The sequence below is a fragment of the Trichoderma aggressivum genome (assembly GCF_033847375.1).
Source record: "Trichoderma aggressivum f. europaeum strain CBS 100526 chromosome Unknown scaffold_014, whole genome shotgun sequence".
In the NCBI taxonomy this organism is placed as follows: domain Eukaryota; kingdom Fungi; phylum Ascomycota; class Sordariomycetes; order Hypocreales; family Hypocreaceae; genus Trichoderma; species Trichoderma aggressivum.
The window spans coordinates 114,434-134,930 of NW_026946380.1; the positions used below are offsets into that span (position 1 = coordinate 114,434).

General features: G+C 52.2%; 6 protein-coding genes across 6 annotated transcripts; 5 read left to right on the forward strand and 1 right to left on the reverse strand.

Annotated features, from left to right (window-relative positions):
- Positions 1–1,014: 1,014 nt before the first annotated feature.
- Triagg1_4427 (uncharacterized protein) lies at positions 1,015–2,509 on the reverse strand (the record flags this gene model as incomplete). The annotated part of the gene is made up of 2 exons (XM_062898829.1): positions 1,015–2,310; positions 2,375–2,509. 2 exons carry the CDS (start codon positions 2,507–2,509, stop codon positions 1,015–1,017), a joined length of 1,431 nt encoding a protein of 476 aa, XP_062756444.1.
- Positions 2,510–3,026: 517 nt separating this feature from the next.
- On the forward strand, positions 3,027–4,646 carry Triagg1_4428 (uncharacterized protein; the record flags this gene model as incomplete). Its single annotated transcript, XM_062898830.1, has 3 exons — positions 3,027–3,036; positions 3,163–4,507; positions 4,571–4,646. 3 exons carry the CDS (start codon positions 3,027–3,029, stop codon positions 4,644–4,646), a joined length of 1,431 nt encoding a protein of 476 aa, XP_062756445.1.
- An 872-nt stretch (positions 4,647–5,518) lies between these two features.
- On the forward strand, positions 5,519–6,991 carry Triagg1_4429 (uncharacterized protein; the record flags this gene model as incomplete). Its single annotated transcript, XM_062898832.1, has 3 exons — positions 5,519–5,992; positions 6,062–6,804; positions 6,883–6,991. 3 exons carry the CDS (start codon positions 5,519–5,521, stop codon positions 6,989–6,991), a joined length of 1,326 nt encoding a protein of 441 aa, XP_062756446.1.
- Positions 6,992–10,862: 3,871 nt separating this feature from the next.
- Positions 10,863–16,037, forward strand: Triagg1_4430 (uncharacterized protein; the record flags this gene model as incomplete). Its single annotated transcript, XM_062898833.1, has 2 exons — positions 10,863–10,930; positions 11,036–16,037. 2 exons carry the CDS (start codon positions 10,863–10,865, stop codon positions 16,035–16,037), a joined length of 5,070 nt encoding a protein of 1,689 aa, XP_062756447.1.
- Positions 16,038–17,124: 1,087 nt separating this feature from the next.
- Triagg1_4431 (uncharacterized protein) lies at positions 17,125–18,402 on the forward strand (the record flags this gene model as incomplete). Its single annotated transcript, XM_062898834.1, has 1 exon — positions 17,125–18,402. One exon carries the CDS (start codon positions 17,125–17,127, stop codon positions 18,400–18,402), a length of 1,278 nt encoding a protein of 425 aa, XP_062756448.1.
- Positions 18,403–19,137: 735 nt separating this feature from the next.
- Triagg1_4432 (uncharacterized protein) lies at positions 19,138–20,479 on the forward strand (the record flags this gene model as incomplete). The annotated part of the gene is made up of 3 exons (XM_062898835.1): positions 19,138–19,216; positions 19,465–19,905; positions 20,013–20,479. 3 exons carry the CDS (start codon positions 19,138–19,140, stop codon positions 20,477–20,479), a joined length of 987 nt encoding a protein of 328 aa, XP_062756449.1.
- Positions 20,480–20,497: the final 18 nt, after the last annotated feature.

The window sequence follows — 20,497 nt, forward strand, 5'->3', positions numbered from 1 at the left end:
ATATCCATCAGCGGACTGTTCGGCGTTGACTTGCATCCCGCAACCCATCACCACAAAGGGCAGTTCCATCCTGTCAGAAATGTAAGCGGCCACGGGATCGACGAGGCTGGAGCCTAGTTCTTATGAACCGACGCGCATTTCCTTCTCTCGTTTTTTTTTGTTGGCCACAATTGGTCTGGAGTTTCCAAGGCGCAGGACTTGGGGTTTGAAAGGAGCATTTTTCGCATCATTATGACTCATGGCGACGCTCTGGGATTTTCATCATGCAGTTTATCAGTTTTACGGCATCTTCGGGCATTGGATCCTGTGGTGTGAGGCATCTTTCATGGATTTTAGCAACATGGACAATTACATATTGTCATTTAGGTGGACCCCTGAGCAATGTAGCTGGGATTTGGATTCGGCGAGTTTAGTTTTTTTTCTTTTTGAATGTATGGCAAAGATCTGAATCAGAATGAACCATTTGCGTTTTCTCATTGAAAAATCGTATCCATCTCTTCAGTGCCGACGTATGTGTGCGGACCTTGACATCCACAATCCTAAAGGATTCGGCAGATAACAAAAATGGCCCATTCGGAGTATGGGAGAGAACATCAGGCACGGTTATTCCGTGTGTAGTCTCAAGGAATTTAGCCAGAATTAACAGACGCTTCTCATTGCCAAGACTAAATGAATTTGCCATGCATGAGTTGTCGACATGTTGTACTGCATCAAGGTTGCAGTAAATATCAATGCGTGATTGTGCCCTGCAGGAATCATGCTTGTCAGGGTGTGATCCGAAACACTGTGTGGTATCATTGCAACCAACGAGTGTAGTTGCTTATAGTACTTGGTTGCGGGTATGTGCGAATTGTCTGTGTCTGTATGCTGATAGTCTCTCGACTCCCTCTTTTTTCTTTTTTTCTTTCTTTTTTTTTTGCACACCCCTTGATATTGCTATACTAGCACATCATGTTGCTATGCAGATCGGTCATTGGTCATCTTTGTCGGCGTAATATCTGAAAGGATGAGGTATCAAGTGGCAAAGATTGAGGTTACATCGGGATCCGAAGATGCTTCACTGTCGGAAGCGTTGTCTGTACTCTTGTCTACCGGTACAAGCGCCAGTCTCTTCTTCTTCTTCATGACTCGTTTATGCCCGGCACCCTTAATGTGCCGTTGCCAGGCCTGCTCCGTCACGCAGACTGTTTGGCATATCTCGCACGTTCTTTTGCATGGAATTTCCTTTGGCGGGGGCTCACCCACTCGTGTAAGCACCTCTCGGGCCAGTTCCGACAACTCAGTGGGCACCGGCCTCGATTCCCCAGAGAGGAACTTGGACGTAATCTCGGCAGCAGGCTCTATGACATTGGCTTTGAACTTGGAGACATCGGTGCTGTCCACCAAGTATAAGTTGTTGAATGCCTCGGGGCCTTGCTCCTTCAGGCGTGGGATCTGCTTCAGCCTGATCCATCGGGTTTGGTAGTTTGCATACCGGCGCGTTGCCGCCTTCATCTCCTCCAAGGCGTTGGATTTGAGCTTTTCAAGGTCAACCTCATCCTTGCCCTCCTCTCTCGTAGCCATGTATGGTTCAAACTGCTTGTAACCAATGGACTGCCATATGCCCTTTGTCATGTTCAAGATTTGGCCCTCAGCGGCCTTGCTCTTCTTCATATCAAACAGCTCTTGAACCTCGTCCAAGAGTCCGGCACCGAGCATCTTGTCTACTCGACTGTCCAGCCGTGCAGTAAGGGTATCTCGTTCTGAATAGACCCAGAAGAGCAACTTTTCCCAAGGCTGACTTGTCCCTGGTTCTTGAGCAACTGCAGCTTTGCGCTTCTCTTGCTCTGCATATAGTTCTGATGCAGGCTTACCCGTATGCAGGTAGATTTCGAGTGATCGCTGAATCTTGCGTCTATCATTCGGGTGCCACCTCTCCGCCATAATCGGATCAGCCTTCTTCAGCGCTTCCAGTAACACATCTGTAGGCTGCTCCAAGATTGGAAACGATAAGGACGGGTCTATCTGCACGTCATCAAGGATTACATCTTTAAAAAGAAGCGGGTCAACATAGTACTGAGTCCCTCCAACGAGGATGGGAAGGTTTCCACGACCGCGGATTTCGCGTATAACCTTTGTGGCTTCAGCTTTGAAATCTTCTACGTCCCAAGGAGCGTCGTCAAGCGGAATGTGGCCCAAAAGATGGTGTGGGATGCCGTGTCGCTCCTCTTGGCTGATCTTGTTCGTTATGATGGGCAGGCCATTGTAAAGCTGCATAGCATCAGAATTGATGATCTCGCCTTTGAACCGCGTTGCCAGTTCTACGGCTAGCTGTATGAATCTGTCAGAAAATGTGAACCCAGGTCGTCTGCAGTTAGGGCAAAGACAGTCCAACCTCGGATTTGCCCGTGCCTGTAGAGCCCAGGATCACCAGCAACGGTTCGGCTGGAGCTTTGCGAGCGGCCATCATAGACACAGACACAGGCATAGACAGTACATGGCGCAACAGCCCTGCTCCCCGGCCGAGCATTCGACAACGAGCCAAATCGGGCCTCGTTGCGTTGGCACTGGCAGAACCCTATCCTGCAATCTGGCTTTTTACGGCGCAATGCTGTGGAAGCTTCCTCTTCGAGCTGGGCCGCAGCTGTTTGAGAGCGCCAGAAAATCAATAGAAGAATTTCGAACTGGAACAGTCATCCAAACCCCCCCACTTCAAGCTCCTCCAGGTGGCTTGAATTGAATTGGTTGGCTTATTGCAGTGCTGCGGTGGAAAAAAGATACCAGACCAGACCCTTGTTGGTCCGTCGAGGCCACGCTTCTTTAACGACGGGCGAGTCACGTGCGACCCCATCTAGTTTCGGGACACATCAACATTTCGGGGCTTGAAGCCAGATCGCAACCTTTCCCCAGCTCCCTTCACCACTTCTCTCATCGATTCACCTTTTCTTCTACCCCCGAGCTCATCCAAGCTCGACTTTTTCTTCCTTCCTTTTTTTCCTTGGATGAATTAGTTTTCCTTCTCTGGTTTTCCCCCCTCAGCCGCCGCCATGAGTTCTCGTGAGTTGCAATTCCCCCCACCAATTCGCCGTCCAGTTTGTGTCGCGCGCGCGCTCGCAGACAGACGGCCGAAAGCGCGCAATTGATGCTCAATGGCACGCTGCTAACATGGCAATTCTTGCGCAGTACGCTTTCTCGATCTGGTCAAGCCGTTCGTGCCGTTCCTCCCCGAGGTTCAGCAGCCGGAAACCAAGATTCCCTTCAACCAGAAGCTGATGTGGACGGCATTGACGCTCCTCATCTTCCTGGTCATGAGTCAAATGCCTCTGTACGGCATTGTCTCTTCCGACAATTCGGATCCTCTATACTGGCTGCGAATGGTCATGGCGAGTAATCGAGGTACTCTGATGGAATTGGGTATCACTCCCATCATCTCCTCTGGCATGGTTTTCCAGCTCCTCGCTGGTACCCACCTCATCGACGTCAACCTCGACCTCAAGTCGGATCGCGAACTCTACCAGACTGCCCAGAAGCTCTTTGCCTTCATCCTGTCTGCCGGTACCGCCACCGTCTACGTCTTCACCGGTCTCTACGGCACTCCCTCCGACCTCGGTGCCGGCATTGTCTTCCTGCTCATCCTCCAGCTCGTCGTTGCTGGCATGATTGTCATTCTGCTCGACGAGCTCCTGCAGAAGGGTTACGGCCTTGGCAGTGGAATCTCTCTGTTCATCGCCACCAACATCTGCGAGTCCATCATGTGGAAGGCTTTCTCACCCACCACCATCAACACTGGCCGTGGCCCCGAGTTTGAAGGTGCCGTCATCGCTCTCTTCCACCTCCTCATGACCTGGCCCAACAAGCAGCGCGCTCTCCAGGAGGCCTTCTACAGGCAGAACCTCCCCAACATCATGAACCTCCTCGCCACCATCCTGGTCTTTGTTGCCATCATCTACCTCCAGGGTTTCCGCGTCGAGATCCCCGTCAAGTCCAACCGCCAGCGTGGTGCCCGAGGCTCATACCCCGTTCGCCTGTTCTACACCTCCAACATGCCCATCATGCTGCAGTCCGCCCTGTCCTCCAACGTCTTCCTGATCAGCCAGATGCTCTACTCTCGTTTCTCCGAGAACCTCCTGGTCCGTCTCTTTGGTGTGTGGGAGGCCAAGGATGGTACTTCTCAGCTCCACGCCATCTCCGGCCTTGTCTACTACATGTCTCCTCCTCTCAACTTCAAGGATGCTCTGCTTGACCCCATCCACACCGCCGTCTACATCGTCTACATGCTCGGTGCCTGTGCTCTCTTCTCCAAGACCTGGATTGAGGTTTCCGGCTCTAGCCCCCGTGATGTTGCCAAGCAGCTCAAGGACCAGGGTCTCGTCATGGCTGGACACCGCGATCAGAGCATGTACAAGGAGCTCAAGCGCATCATTCCTACCGCCGCTGCCTTTGGTGGTGCCTGCATCGGTGCTCTGTCCGTCCTGAGCGACCTTATGGGGGCTCTTGGCTCTGGTACCGGTACTCTGCTCGCTGTCACGTAAGTTTATATACCCTCCCTCCCCATTGCAGATGAAGTTGGGGTGAAGCTAATTTTTACCAGTATCATCTACGGCTACTTCGAAATTGCTGCCAAGGAGGGTGATCTTGCCGGAATGAAGGGCATGATCATGGGCTAATTGGAATCATATGGGAAGTGGGGGAGCCTTGATTCTCAAATAAAATCTCTTTGATTTCTACAGTCTTGGTAAACCCTCGACAGGCATGGAAATTGTAGTAATGTACCAACAGGGGATATCAATGGGGGATAAGGAGTATGAATCAAATATAAAATGGAAATGTACGATTGTTTTTTCAGGCAACTGGGAGCCGGAATTGCGAGAGATAGGAGGCGTCGCGTTTATAACTACATGTCTATGGATTAAATATTCCCAGAAGAAATCATGTCTGAGGCACTACGGTATAAATGGGCGAACTCGTGAGGCCTATGCCAGAAACACCAAGTAACCAAGCTCAATGGTTTGTACATGGGTAGATAAATAGTATCAACATACCTACCTACCTACCTAGTACACATACATTTGCTACTCGCCTACTCGTATAAGCTGCACTCGAGCAAACTCGCGATGAGTGACAGTAAATCGTTGTCCGACGCCCGGTTTCCTAGTTGGAGTCGATTTTGGAGTATCGCGGGGAAGCAAAGCCCGGCTTTACGTAATGCCCGTGCCAGCAGCGGCGGCTCATAGGCGTACTCGTATGGGACAGCACTAACACGGGAACGGCACTTGAAAGCTGAAGCTAAGATCGGCTAACTCTTGAACCATGTCATGCCAGGATCAAACATGTTCACGTTATTGTCGTCATCGGCTCTTCATCTTCCAATTCGACGTCATTGGGCATTCCGAATGGCATCAGGCGCGCACTCACGCTCTTTAATGGACTGTTTGGCGTAGGCTGTCGATAGCGTCAGACATCTAGAGCTCAGAGAGGGCCATAACAACACTCGACACACTCGATTCTAGAGCTCGTGAACAAGCGCGCCCATAGAAAAATGCCAGCTCGGAACGGGCGCTTCTTCTCGCGGGAGCCGTTCGACAATGACAACAGGCTAACGTTGCAGCACGCCGAGGGGCCCTTTGGCTTTCTCAATCCAACAAGAGCTCATTTCGACCACTCGGCACTGGCTCCCAAGCCGGCGCCTGACGACATAGCGGAACCACATGAGAGCGGCGATGATGCGGAAACCAGGCACGAACAGACAAAACAAGCCGGCGATTCGAACGTTCCCGCCAAGAATGTCAGGTTCCTCTGGCGGTCTCGAGACAACCGAAAGGGTCGGCATGCTTTACTCGTCCAAAAGCCGCTTCCAGGAGAGGAGGTGCCTTTCGTGACGCCAAGGCGGACGACACATCCCCGGGAGATTGTGAAGACGGTGATCAGGACTTTCACGCACTACCCCATCTGGGACATTTCTTGGCTGGTGGCCTTCATATTTACATGGGGAAGCATAGTCTGGGTTCTAAATGTATGTGTACAATGCACTGGAGCAGTCGGCCATGGGGGTTTGAGCTTGGTGATCTGATGTATCGGACAGAGTTTCTTCGTCTGGCTTCCGCTGGTGGCTCCCTCTACCGAGTTCGACGGCGAAGTCTACTGGGGCGGTGGCATAACCGCCTTCATCGGCGCCATCATCTTTTTCGAATTCGGTTCCATCCTTCTCATATTCGAAGCCATAAACGCCAATAGATCGGGCTGCTTCGGTTGGGCCGTCGAGCAATTGGTCGACAATGGGAGGAGCGGCAAACCGAGGCTTCGGGTGGTCGCAAGCCGCCATCATTGCCACCACCATCACCAAAATCGACGTAATTTTGTGGGCAAGCCCTCGGCTACCGCTTCGATTGAAGCTCAACAGGACTCCAGCAGGGCTAATGATGAGAAGCAATGGCAGTGGTTCCCTTCCTGGCACGACCTGCGCACACATTATATCCACGAGTTGGGGTTTCTCGCCGGTTGTGCACAGCTCTTCGGCGCTACTGTTTTCGGTGTGTCTGGGTTTACCGCCCTGCCGGGTATCAACAATCATCTCACGCCCCAATGGCGACTCAATGCTGCATACTGGATCCCTCAAGTCGTTGGCGGCAGTGGCTTCATTGTCAGCAGCACGTTGTACATGCTAGAAACACAGCAGAAATGGTGGAAGCCCGCACCTCATCTTTTGGGCTGGCACATTGCATTTTGGAATCTCGTGGGAGCATTTGGCTTCACGCTCTGCGGTGCCCTGGGAATGGCATACAACAATTCTGGGGCGCAGTATCAAGCTGGACTGGCTACATTTTGGTAAGTACCTGGCGTCTGATGCTTCAAGATCCGTTAAAAAGGGGATGACATTTGCTGACTTTTGGCTGCTACTCTTAGGGGCTCATGGGCTTTCTTGATCGGCAGTTACCTGCAGCTTTACGAAAGTCTGAGCAAGCATCCTGTGGAACAGGTGTCATCAATGGATGAGTTCATATCCAGGAAATAGGTTCCGCTTTCGGAGGCACGGGTATTTCTTGGGGGGGGGGGGCCGGACGAACACGTCTTGACATGACCAGGGGTTTAATAGATTCTTGTACGATGTACGGATACTCGGAGGAAATTTTAGATTTGTGAACCGTGATACAGCATGTAGGACTATTGTCTTGGATTGGCGTAATTTGGCGGCGATTGGTCTGGAGTGATATACCGCTATGGAGTCTTAAGAGACGGCGAGCACATCATTGATACACAAACAGGCAGCAAAGGTATCACGAGCCTGTTTGGTTAATACACATAATCAACCTCTCATTGTGCAGTGTACCGTCTGTATCGATACTTTTGGGTGATGCAATTGCAACGCACAGGTTGTAAAACATGGCCCCACGGCCGGCCACGATAACCATGCTTCATCTCTTCGGTGAGAGCACATTCGTACAAATATGTATGATGGAGAACAAGGTTGAGTATTCGTACAGTCAGTATGATGAAGAGGATTACAGCCCAGGGTCGATAGACCGCATTTGTCAGCGCCAGAAAGACGGTGAGGCCTTCCCACGGGCCAGCCGTTACTGCACATGTGCAAGGAAGCATTCAGATTCAATAAGGGGAATTACGCGATGAACGATGCGAAATCCGCTTGGCTTTAGCTATTGCCGGCGTGAGAAAGTGATGACAATGCCTAGGGGTGTTGCTGGATATGACTATGTATGGACCGTGGGCACATGTAGTTTGCAATGGGAGATGCCATCTACCTTATGCATGGACGTCGTATAAGTGCCAACAGCGCCGCGGTGTAACTTTCATCAGTCCTGACTGAGACATGCATCTTGGATTACTACCGCCCTGTAAATGAACCAAGCCTCGCCGGCGATATTAGCATTCAAGTCTCCTGACGCACAACTTTGCCAGTGGCAATAGATGGCATCCACGGGGGTTTTGCGGGGAACTTACCCGGGGAGTTTTTCCCTTTCGTTTTGAGTCACTGACCGCAACCATGATGTATGATGACTATCCAATTTCTCGATGCTCCATAGTAAGGCGTGCCGAACTACGGAAGAACCAATCAGTGGCCATTAGTTACCGTTGGTCAAGGAGAGCTGAAGGCAACAAACAAGACATTGCCTAGCACTAAGACGAAGCTGTAATGTTGGTTGATGGAACAAACAACCTTGAAGTCATATACCAAAGTTATCAACTACAGGTGTCTTGGGTTCATCTCCCCATGATTTGATGATGAGCCGCACAGAGAAGAGAGCCAATAAGCTATGCTCTGTGGCCGCTGGTTTCGCCACAAAGATAGCCGAGATAGTAGACCATTCCATAGCCTTTTTCGGCGAAATCAGATAAATGGACGAGGATGAATCAAGCCAAAAAAAAAAAAAAAAAAAAAGGTTCGGATCATGGCTCCGTGGAGCTTGGGCCTCCCCTCCCTCCCGCAACGCGTTGTGAAGGGGGCACGAGTTACGGTACGAAACGGGGTAGCAAATCAGCGCTGCGTGGAGGGTCCGGGATATGGCGTGCGTGCCGGGATGCGCCATGCAGGCAATGTTCGGGGCTCGCTGCAGGGCCGGACATGTCGTAGTGCAGTAGCTCCAGTGCCGCCATCGTGGTTTTTTTTTTTTTTTTTTTTTTTTTTTGCCTGGCAGAGGGTTGGAAAAAGAAGCTGTCAAGGCGCGGGTAGTTAGTTGGTGATGCTTGGTATTGGTGGTCTGGAAGCAAGCACACAGCTAGCGGCGTCTCTTGAGTATCCCGGGCTGGCTTGGTGCCACACACGCACGGATAGAATACAAGTACGAGCAGTACTATAGTAAGGAGGCTGCCAGGCTCCGCCATAGCGGTGAGTCAGTCATTCGAAAGAGAGGCTATGGGAGCGGGACAGATTCTGTGGAGGATTTCTGTACACCTAAGGGGAAGGTCGGGGAGGGGCGGTAGTGGAGTTGACCAAGTGGATGGGCCTTTGTTAGCCTGGATAGGAAAGGCAGAAGGCGAAGATGGAAAAAAAAAAGAGTTTCGCCGTCAGTAATGAGTGATTCCAGATTCGAGAAGTGGCAAATGCATAATGACAGCAGAATAAGTAGATGCCGTGCCAGTGCCCTGCGCCGTCTGCCGTATAATGGATGATGGACGATGGATGAATCAACAACACGTTCTGATGTGTGCAGAGGGCGCGAGCATGTGCTACCGAGCAGAGAGAGGAGGCTGTATGTAGGATGGAGGGCAGGGAACGTTTGTGGTTTGCAAAGCCATGTGCATCGCGTCGACTCTGATGACTCAGTGAATGAGTCGACGCTACAGTACCAAGTGCGAATCCGTGCTGGGAACGCAGGAGATGGCTGCAAGTCATGATCGGGCTGAGAGCTGATGTGGTGATTTGCGAGATTGATCATACTGTAGGCCGGCCATTTGGTTGGATACCGGGTACTCGATGGTACTTTTGCTGCAGTTTTAAGCTCTGGCAATACTGCCCTGCCCAAGGTAGTAGCAGCTGCAACTCTGACCAAGGCTCGTGTACCTCGCATGTACAGCCCGTGGTCATCATGCATGTTAAAGCAAAGTTTAGATCAAGACACTCTCAAGGTTCGTGGCGGCATCAACTCTTAACCGGTTACAAAGAGTTGATTGCCAGACATACCTACGGGACGGAGTGCAACCCTGCCTGAGGTGAGGTCTAGCGGCAGGATAAGCCGGTCTCTCAATCGCCCCGAACCGGCCCCTTGTGCCTTTCACGACGTCCCAGATCTCTGCTCCCATCTCTGAGTTCGTTGGAGTGCCCGCTAGCCCAGAGCCGTAATCACCTTACAGAGGCTTACACCATATCCTCATCATGTGCTGGGGTGCAAAAGCAGCTTCAGCGCATGCACTAATGCAGCTCCCGCCGTGTGACTCTTGATCCCAACGCAGTTCCTCTTCTCGACCCTCGAGTCGATCATCGTGCCACCGCGCTTCCATCATCTGTCTCATCAGGCTAGCCGCCGGTTGAATTGCAGACCAGTTGGGGGCGGCAAGGATATCAATAGTGCCCTTTGCCCGCATGCTTGTGCGAGCTTGGTGTGTTGCTCAAACCTCCATCTTAACGTCTGTACCGAGTACTGGAGATTGATGCATCGATATCAGAGGTACCCCGGGAATACCTTGTCAGGCGCCGCAACGCACAGAGCTGCATGTACTCCGCATGCTAGCACGTACTTGTACCTTAGGTGAGGGTCGTCGATGTGCAAAATTCCCCGTTCGACTCCAACCGCGACGCCCGAAAGAAAGAAGTTAAGAGGAGAAAAAGGAAAAAAAAGAAGAAAAAAGAAGAAGAAAAGTCCCCCCCTGCGTGTTTCTTCCCCACTGCATCGCGCGCAAAGCTACTCCCTCCGTACCCTGTCCGCCTCTTTTCCCCACTGATAACTGATCCGGGCATGTATTAGTCTGCTCTGACTTGTACAAGTACCTGGCTGTACGGAGCGGCATACCTGCGCGTGCGTCCGCGCTCATGTCTTATCCACCGGCAGTACCTGTACTGCAGCTAGCGCTACCTGGCAGCTCCACCCCGCCGTCGCCTTCTGACCAATGCGACCGCCCAGTTCCTGTACATCCCATCATCGTCCATTCGCCTCTTTCTTCCTCTTTTCACTTCCTCTCCTGTCCGCCGAATGTCTTTTCTTCTCATGCCTGTACATTCGCTAACGCTATGAGTGTATAGAGAGGCAGCAGCAACGAGAGCTGACACGCCAGGAACCGAGGCGAGACCACCGAGGCTCGTCCGTGTTCTTTCCTTCAAGCCCCCATTCTCTTTCTGCTTTCTGAACCACCACATACCTTGAACCCATTTTGCTTCCTATACTTTTCTTATTGCTTCGCGGGCAGCTCTTGCTCCCAACCCGGAACCCGCTATGGGCTTTGCTCAGTGCTCAGATCCGCTATGGAACATTGATGACTTTAGCGGCTGCTTCCGCAGAGAGTAAGTTCTTGATTCGCGCTGCTGCTGTGCGCTCGCAATCTGCTTTGCCACTTGCACTTGGTATAGATGCGCAAGGTACAGTTCAGCTAATGGGCAAATACACAGTTACCTCGCTGTCCTCCTCCCGTTAATAGTAATTGCTATTTCTTTCTTGCGCCTCGCTTGGTCCAAAATCGACCGCATCCGCAGTGCCAAGGGCAAGGGTTATAGCTCCATCTCTGCCAACGACGCCGTTCCCGACCACACAGCCATCCCCCCCGACGAAGAATCCGAAGACAGCGATGACGACGATCTCGAGATCAACGGCGGCCGCTTGGCTCTGGCCAAGGTGACTTCAAGGGGCTCAATAGTCCAAGCCGACACCCCCACTGCTCAGCGCTTCTCGCAATTCGTCGAAGAGCTTGCTCTCATTGGCCTGGTTGCAATCAATGCATATGCTCTCGTCACCGGTGCTTTTGGCCCCGACACCCACCTGGTTGCCGCTGCTGGTCTTACCACTTGGATATATACGTTGATTCTTGCGACACTGCGAGTTGCGCTGGGTACCTCCAAATGGCGAATCCCCTATATCTGGAACCACACCGCCACCATTTACGGCTGCAAATGGCTACTCTCCATCTTCATCTTCCGCTCGGCCATTCTCTACCCTTACTCCCGACTTTCTCAGATTCTCGTCATCGTCGACTTTGCCCTCAACTCTTTGCTATTCGGCATTGCTGTCTCCACGCGAAAGGGCAACAAGACTGTCAAGTTGGAGTGGGAGGATGGCATCGAGCCCTCACGCGAGCCTCTTGCCAGTCTCTTTTCCATTGCCACCTTTTCGTGGGTCGATGCGATTGTTTGGCAAGGTTGGAAGAAGCCCCTGGAGCTTGAGGATGTTTGGAATCTCCTCCCCAAGGACAAGTCCACGGCCGTCATTGCCGATTACAGGCTGATGAAGAAGACGACTGCCCTTTCGTGGCACTTGCTCAAGTATTTCCGCAGCCTGCTGTTTATGCAATGCGCAATGGCGGCCGTGGCCGGTCTCTTCACTTTCGCTCCTACCCTACTGCTCAAAGCTATCCTCCAGTATGTGGAACGTCCCGACGATGCGCCTATCAACGTCCTCTGGCTCCTCGTGATTGGCCTCCCGGTTCTTGATACGATCCGCTCGTACTGCGATGGAATGGCCCTTTGGATTGGCCGCAAGATCTGCATTCGCGTCCGCGCTATTATCGTTGGTGATATTTACGCAAAGGCGCTGCGCCGAAAAGCTGCCGCCGGCAAAGACAAGATTCTGCTCGGTGACAATGCTAAACCCGACGAGGGTGGCGACGACGAGGGAAGCAAAGGCGTCGTCAGTAAAGTCAAGCGCGCTCTTGGTTTTGGTGGCAAAAAGCAGAAGAACGCTTCCAGCTCAGACGACACCGAAGCTGCCAATGCCTCCGATTCCGCCAAGGCCATCGTAGAGAAGGGAGGAGATGATGAACAGGCCAACCTGGGAACCATTATCAACCTCATGTCGGTTGACAGCTTCAAGATTGCCGAAATCACCGCCTACCTGCATTTCTTGTGCGCTTCGGCCCCCACCCAGCTGATCGTATCCATTTATTTGCTTTGGCAGGTTATGGGTCTCAGCGCCATTCCCGGTCTCATTGTCATGTTCATCCTCCTGCCCGTAAACTACACGCTGGCCCGTGGTTTCAACATCACTTCCAAGAACATCATGGCTGCTACTGACAAGCGCATCAATGTGACCAACGAGATTCTCCAAAACATCCGCATCATCAAGTACTTTGCCTGGGAGCGGCGATTCGGCAAGATTGTGGATGAGAAGCGCCAAGCCGAGCTCAAGGCCCTTCGCTCCCGATTCATGCTATGGGCTGTCGCGGTTGCCATCTGGAACTCAGTTCCCATCCTGATCACCTTCTTCTCTTTCCTGGTGTACACCCTGATTGAGAAGAAGCCCCTGTATCCCTCTGTTGCCTTCACAGCCATTTCCCTCTTCATGCTCCTTCGCGTTCCCCTCGATCTCCTTGGCGACATGTTCGCTCACGTCCAGGAAGCAAAGGTGTCCATCGATCGAGTTGAGGAGTACCTTTTGGAAGAAGAGACCGAAAAATATGAACAACTTGGATTGGACAATGTGGACGAAGACGGCAAGAAACGCATTGGCTTCAGGGATGCTACTTTGATCTGGGGTGCCAAAAACAGCGTGGCCGAAGATGGTTCCAGGGCATTCCGACTGCTCGACCTGGACATTGACTTTCAGATTGGCAAGCTCAACATCATCGCCGGCCCAACTGGATCCGGCAAGACTTCTATGCTCATGGGGCTTCTTGGTGAGATGACGCTTGTAGAAGGCAGGGTATTCTGCCCTGGCGGTCGCAGCCGAGAGGACGTTCGCCCCAACCCCGAGACTGGTCTTGCTGATACAATCGCTTATGTCGCCCAGGCTGCCTGGTTGGTCAACGCCAACATCAAGGATAACATCATTTTTGCGGCGCCATATGATGAGCAAAGATACAAGGATGTCATTGTCGCCTGTGCTCTCGAACGCGACCTCGAAATTCTCGACCATGGAGACCAAACGTTGGTTGGTGAGAAAGGCATCACTCTCTCCGGTGGTCAGAAGCAGCGAATCTCCTTGGCTCGTGCTCTCTATTCCAACTCGGCGCATATCCTCTTGGACGACTGTCTCAGTGCTGTGGATTCGCACACGGCTCAATGGATCTTTACAAACTGCATCAACGGCCCGTTGATGAAGGGCCGCACCTGTGTTCTCGTTACCCACAACATACAGCTTTGTGTTCCGTCATCCGACTTCGTCGTCTTGCTAGAGAACGGACGGGTCGTAGCCCAGGGGCCCTCACAAGAGGTCATCGCCTCCGGCAAGCTCGGCGAGGAAATTCAGCGCTCTCGACCTGCCTCTCATACTGCATCTCGTATCCCATCTCGCGTACCATCAAGCGTCGGCGATGAGGAGACCATGGTTAACAGTAACGGTGACGCCGCGGGCTCCACAGACGACTCCAAGAAGGACAAGAAGGAACCGCCCAAGGGGCCTCCTGAAGAGACCAAGGCAACTGGATCCGTCAAATGGTCTGTTTTACGCATTTATCTCTCTTCAATGGGACCTTGGTGGTTCTGGCTTGTCGCATTCATGGTCTTTGGCATGCAACAGCTCTCGACCGTCGCAACGAACATCTGGGTTAGGGAGTGGGCTAACCAGTACATCGAGGAGGAGAATATCAACGTTTCGCTAAGCGCCATGCCGCATGCCTACGGTGCTGAAGGCCTATCCAAGGGCTCCTGGGCTTCTATTGCCAGTTTGGGTAGCCTGCATTCCTCGACAGAGCCGGGTATGCGCGTGCTGGATGATCAGATCACTCTTGGCCCGACTGCGGTACCACAAGTCAACGTCCCCTATTACCTCACTGGACTTGCCCTTATTGGCGTGTTCGGTGCCCTGACCGCTCTGATCCGAGACGTATGGATCTTTGTCGGCTCTTTGACTGCATCCAGGCGAATTCACGACCGTCTCATTCTCTCTGTGACCAGGGCCAAATTCAAGTTCTTCGATGTAACCCCTCTGGGCCAGCTGATGAACCGCTTTAGTAAGGATCTCGAGGCTGTGGACCAAGAGATTGCACCCACAGCGATTGGCGTAATGGTCTGCGCCCTCTCTCTCGTCGTGACCGTTGTGTTGATTTCATTCATCACTCCTGGTTTCCTCATTGCCGCCCTCTTCATTGCCGTCCTATTCTATGTTGTCGCCGCTTTCTATCTACGCGCGTCTCGCGATCTTAAGCGCCTGGAGTCTGTCCAGCGTAGTCCACTCTTCCAGCAATTTGGCGAGACTCTTAGCGGTATGACAACTATCAGAGCTTACGGCGACGAACGGCGTTTTATCCGCGACAACTTGGCCAAAATCAACACTCAAAGCCGACCGTTCATCTACCTGTGGGCTTGCAACAGATGGCTCGCATTCCGAGCTGATTTGCTCGGTAACTTTGTATCCTTCTTCGCAGGTGTCTTCATTATTGTCAACCTGGGCAAGATTGATGCCGGTGCGGCTGGTATCTCATTGAGCTATGCGATGAACTTTACCGAAAACGTTTTGTGGCTTGTCCGTCAGTATGGCATGAACGAGCAAAACATGAACTCTATGGAACGTGTCAAGGAATACCTAGACGTTGAACAAGAAGCGGAACCGATTATCGAGGATAACCGGCCGCCGAAGAACTGGCCTGCGGAGGGCGGTGTCGAGTTTGTCGACTACTCTACTCGATACCGCGCCGACTTGGATCCGGTTCTCAGAGGCATCTCGCTCAAGATTAACCCCAAGGAAAAGGTTGGCATCGTGGGCCGAACTGGCGCAGGCAAGAGCTCGTTGACGCTGGCCATTTTCCGTGCCCTTGAAGCCGACTCGGGATCTATTACGATCGATGGCATCGATATTAGCAAGATTGGACTCCAGGATCTCCGAGAGAACATTACCATTGTGCCTCAAGATCCCACACTCTTCATGGGTACTATTCGAACGAATCTTGATCCCTTTGATCAGTACACGGACGAAGAGGTGTTTGAGGCATTGAGACGTGTCCAGTTGATTGGCCATGACGAGACGACTACCCCTGCAACCCCTACTATTCCGACATCTGTTGAAGGAGAGAGCGCAGGGGCCTCATCTGGTACCCGGACACCGTCGATTGCTACGAACAAGAACATCTTCCTTGATTTGTCTTCCCCCGTCTCCGAGTCCGGTTCCAATCTCTCTCAAGGCCAACGACAGCTTCTGTGTTTGGCGCGAGCAATGCTGAAGAAGCCGACCGTCATGGTCATGGATGAGGCTACAGCATCTATCGATTACAACACAGACTCAAAGATTCAAGAAACCATCCGAGAACTTACCGGGACTGTCATTACAATTGCGCATCGCCTCCAGACTATTGTGGATTACGATAAAGTATTGGTGCTAGACAAGGGCGAAGTGGTGGAATTTGATCACCCATGGGAGCTGATTAACAAAAAAGACGGAACATTTAGGAGCATGTGCGAGACCAGTGGCGATATGGACATATTAGTGAAAGCCGCAAAGAAGAAGTGGGAAGAGGGTCACAACTGAATATAAAAGAAGGGAAACTAAAACTAAAAGGATCTCAATCAGGTCAATAGTATTTATATAAATTAATGTCATCAAGTGTTATATTGCTCATATTTCTCTTCTACTCACTCAGCCTTGGCTCTTGGATAGAACGGTAGCCGCGCGCCAAAATCATCGAGATTGAGTCCCATATACTGATGCGTCGTGGCGGGCTGTGTTGGAGTAACGACGTGGTGATTGTGGCGGGGCAAGTTGAGACGGGGTTATCGAGAGCAGCCCAGTCAGAGCCCAAAGCAAAAGAGTCGATATTTATCCACCAAAGCCATGTTGCAGTCCAGTCCAGTCGTTGGTGTGAACCAGCTACAAACATACTCTGTAGTGGTTTGCAGTAGGCGCATATGTTTTGGCGCACGGAGCATTTGCTTGCATTGTCGTACTCGCAGATGGTGAGAGCCACGATGGCCAAAACCCGGCCATTTCCGTTTCCGGAATCATGCCACGAACAAGTGGAGGCGGTGCTGAAGAATCAAGAATCAACTGGAGACGTAAGCTCGTGAAAGCTCTAGTCTGGTGCCATTCAGCCGCATTGTTGCCCGTCTAGCGGGTTTGTTTCAGCAAGTGGACGCACTCCTGCATCTTCACAGGGCACCGACGCTTGGTCCGCCTTTGGGCCTGGTGACTGGAGTTGCAGTTGCAGCCTGGAGAGAGAGATAAAGCCGCCGTTTCGCCTTTTGTCGTTGTCGTGCTCTTTTATTTGTTTTTTTTGTTTTGCCCGATATTCGAAATACGCCGTTGAACAGACGGGTTGAATCCGGTGGATTTCATCAATTGACGATCGTGTTTGGAGACAGTTGAAGCGAGTTGGAGAGAAGCAGAGCATACAAGTACAACCAACAAGTGGGAAACAGAAGCAGCAGCCCCGGGACCGCTACCCAAAGCTTACGTACCTGCCCGCCTCTCTCTCACCGGTGTTGAGCTTCTTTTTTTTCCTTATCGATTCCCACCCTCTTCCTCTTGGACGCCCGTCGTCTTGTTCCAATTATCATTTCTTTCTATTTTCTCATTCTACTCCTACATCCTACGCTCAGACACCCGCCGCCAATCAATCATGGGCAAGCCAGACTTCCTCCCGCCTCCGTCGCCGGCTGCCGGGCCTTCAACGCCCTTGGCCGAGTCCGCCGGCTCCATCTCGCTCAACCCAACGGCCACCACCTTTTCCGCTGCGAATCTCGGCAACCATCGCCAGACGTACTTTGACGATGACCCTACCGAGCTCGGCAACGACGATCTGCCGCCCCTGTATGACGAGCACGAGAACGATGCCGTCCCCTTCATCGACCCTCTGGCCCCTGCTGGCCCTGCAGCCAACATCCTGAACCTCGAGCCCTTCAAGCGGGACCCTCGCTCAGACACCGTCTATTACCTGGATCCCCGCCTCGACTCGGATCCCAAGTATCTCAACGATGCTCTCGTCCACCTGTCCCAGCTGCCTCCTCGGCCGTTTGCCCAGATCCGCGGCACACACACCGAGACTCGCCGCAAGTCGGATGACAAGACGGAGCAGGTCACCGTGGTTGATTTTGACATTGAGATTGAGCTCACGCACCTGCTCTACCACAATATCCAGGACCCTACAAACGGGGCCTGGCGAAAGCTCCACAGCGTTGGCAACCTGGAAAAGGTTCGCCGTGGCACCGTCTTCCCAACTCGCGCAGCTGGCTTCGGCGGCAGCGGCGGCATCATCGAAAGCGGCGAGCCTTCTGTCGAGGAATGGTGCCACCGCTTCTGTGCCAGCCGTGCCGGTCTCAAGAACATGGCCTTTGAACGTCGTGTCACCGGCTGGGACTGGGATTATCTGAAGAAGCAGCTGGAGCGCCTGGTTCACGACACCAACTATCGTGGCCACACCAGCATTACTTTCCCAGTGCGGAACTCGCGCGTGGAGATTTACAATGCTTGTCGTGTGAACCAGATGCGTCTCACCAAATGGATCGAGGTCATGTTTATGCTCACCCTCATGTTCCTCTTCGCCTGGCCGTACCTATTCTTCCGCACCAAACGTTGGGAGACGGTATACGCCGAATGGTCCTTGAGCCGCGATGAGCCGGATGGCACTGGCTGCGTGGAACGTCGCTTTGCTTCCATGAGCGAGGCTCAGTGGTACCAGATGTGGGCGAGAGCCATCCAGAAGGCCGTCTTGGAACGTAGACAGGGCCACCTCGACCAGGGAGACGTGGAGAGAGCCGACCAGCCGGCTGACCAAGCTGGCGGCTTTGCCGGCATGGTGCAGGCTGGTGTGGAAGCCATGGGCGTCGTCAACAGGTCGTTTGGATGGGGTGGTGACAGCGGCAGCGCGCCCCGGCGCTTCAAGTTTGGAAGACGGTAAATGGCTTTGCGTGTTGAGCACCGTGGCGAAGAACGAGACGAGGGTGATGGCGAGACTCTAGATGGGCTGGAGATGCATATTTCTATTGGATATATGTGCCCCCTTCTTCCCTCAGCACTTTTAAAACGACTTGTTTTGGTGGAGTTTTTGGAGTTACAGGGTAGCATGGATGATGTTTTCTAGGTACAGCGGATGTTGAACTATTCCTATGCACAATCTTTAGTTTGTCTATTCCTTACAGGTCATTGCATATATTGCATATATTGGGCACGATATGGGTTTGTTTATTTTGTTTCATTTGTTTTCTTCAACTAGGTAGTTGCAATTTCAACCATCTCCCATTGATGTGCCCTGACGGCTTTCTCTGATATTCAATTTCACGTGGAATTAGCCATGGATTCAGACCCCACAGCGCTTTTGCCCCTCCAACCAACGACTCGCCCCCGCTGTAATTCTTGCTTAAACGTGGCTGACAAGCCATCACTAAGCGTCTAGTCGTGCAACAAGGCAGCACCAACTTTCTGCAACTCAACTTTATATATTTCTTCTTCCTTTACTCTACACAGTCTCTAAGAACGCAGTTCCAGCACCTATTCTTCTTTTCATTGATACTCTCACGATACTCATTCGTTACATCGCCCTATAACAGAGCTGGAGTGAGTGTGAGAGCACGTCATTCTCTTGCAGATTTTGCGAGGACGTGGGAAGGATTGGCCGAGCATCGCACGCATCAACATGGACATTTCCAACCCGAGGAGGATTCTGGCCGTCAGCCTAGAGGGCGAGGAGCAGCATCTGAGTCGTGTCATCAAAGGTAATGTTCTCTTTTCATCGTCGTCGTCAGCATACCTGCATGAGATGCGTCTTTTGTGGTACGTGTGATACATCATCAACTTGGATATCTGTGAAATGCAAGTGAGGACTGAGATGAATTTTCACATTCGTCCTCTACCATCACTTTATAGTAAATCGTTTGGGCATTTATCCACTGGGCTTACAATCTCATCAAATCTCATATCCAACATGCTGCACTGCTTCTTTAAACTAACTGTACCTCGCCAGATCTTACCGGATCATCACCAGAAGCGGCATCAACGTCACTGGCGGGCACCACGCATGACCTTGAGCTCAAAACGTCATACTACACAGCCTCTGTCCCGATATGGATAGATCTCATCGCTTCTCCGGCAGAATGGGCTTCGTCTTTCCTATCCGAAGAAGCCCGCGAGGTCCTCGCCGTCCTGGGCGGCCTCGTTCTCGTCTTTGCAATACCTAATGCCAAGCCCGCATCTTTATCTGGGGACAACGACACCCCCAGTCTTATTCGACACGTTGGCAGTGTCGTCCAGAAAGGCCTTGGCGGCTGGGAATGGGATGGAGTCAGGCTAGCCGTTGGTATCGGCGAGGGCGATGACGCCGATGAATGGGACGAGCTATGCGCGGAAGCCGGCCTGGAGTTTGTACAGCTGAAAAGCGGGCAAAAGGATAAAAATGAGTTTGGAGGTATGGTGACTCAACAACATTCCCACATAACCCTTGCCGTTACCGGCCTGCCTGATACAGTATCACCAATGGTGTGGCTATCTTGCTGACTGTAGATGCATTTACAGAAAAGACGGGGATTTCTCGGGTCAAGGAAGCCCTTGAATCAAATGACTGGGAGCAGTTAAATGATGACCCGCTCTCTGATTTGGACGAGACGCGCTCTGATAAATCTGAAGACGCAGAGGACTTTGATCCAGAGAGCTTAGACTTTGGCGTTGACCGTTCTGATTTTGAAGGGCTGCGCATGGCAATTTGGGAAACAAGCCGACTCGAAACTGGGGATGTCGACAATGCTCTTTCAAAACAAACCGAGGCGAATGTGCCCAAGGCGGCGGACGTCAAAGCAGGTCCCGCCCCTGATACCAACGATGTCGTGGCGTCGGACCGCGACCTTGACGACGAGGATGTGGCCAAGGTGGAAAAGATGATGAGGAAGCTTCAAGCGACTAGAGAAATGGGAGAGGGCATGAGCGAGGCGCAGAGAAAGCGGCTGGCAGCCAGAGCCGTGGAGGAGGTAATGCGGGAGCTTTGAAAGTCGACGTTCTCTTTT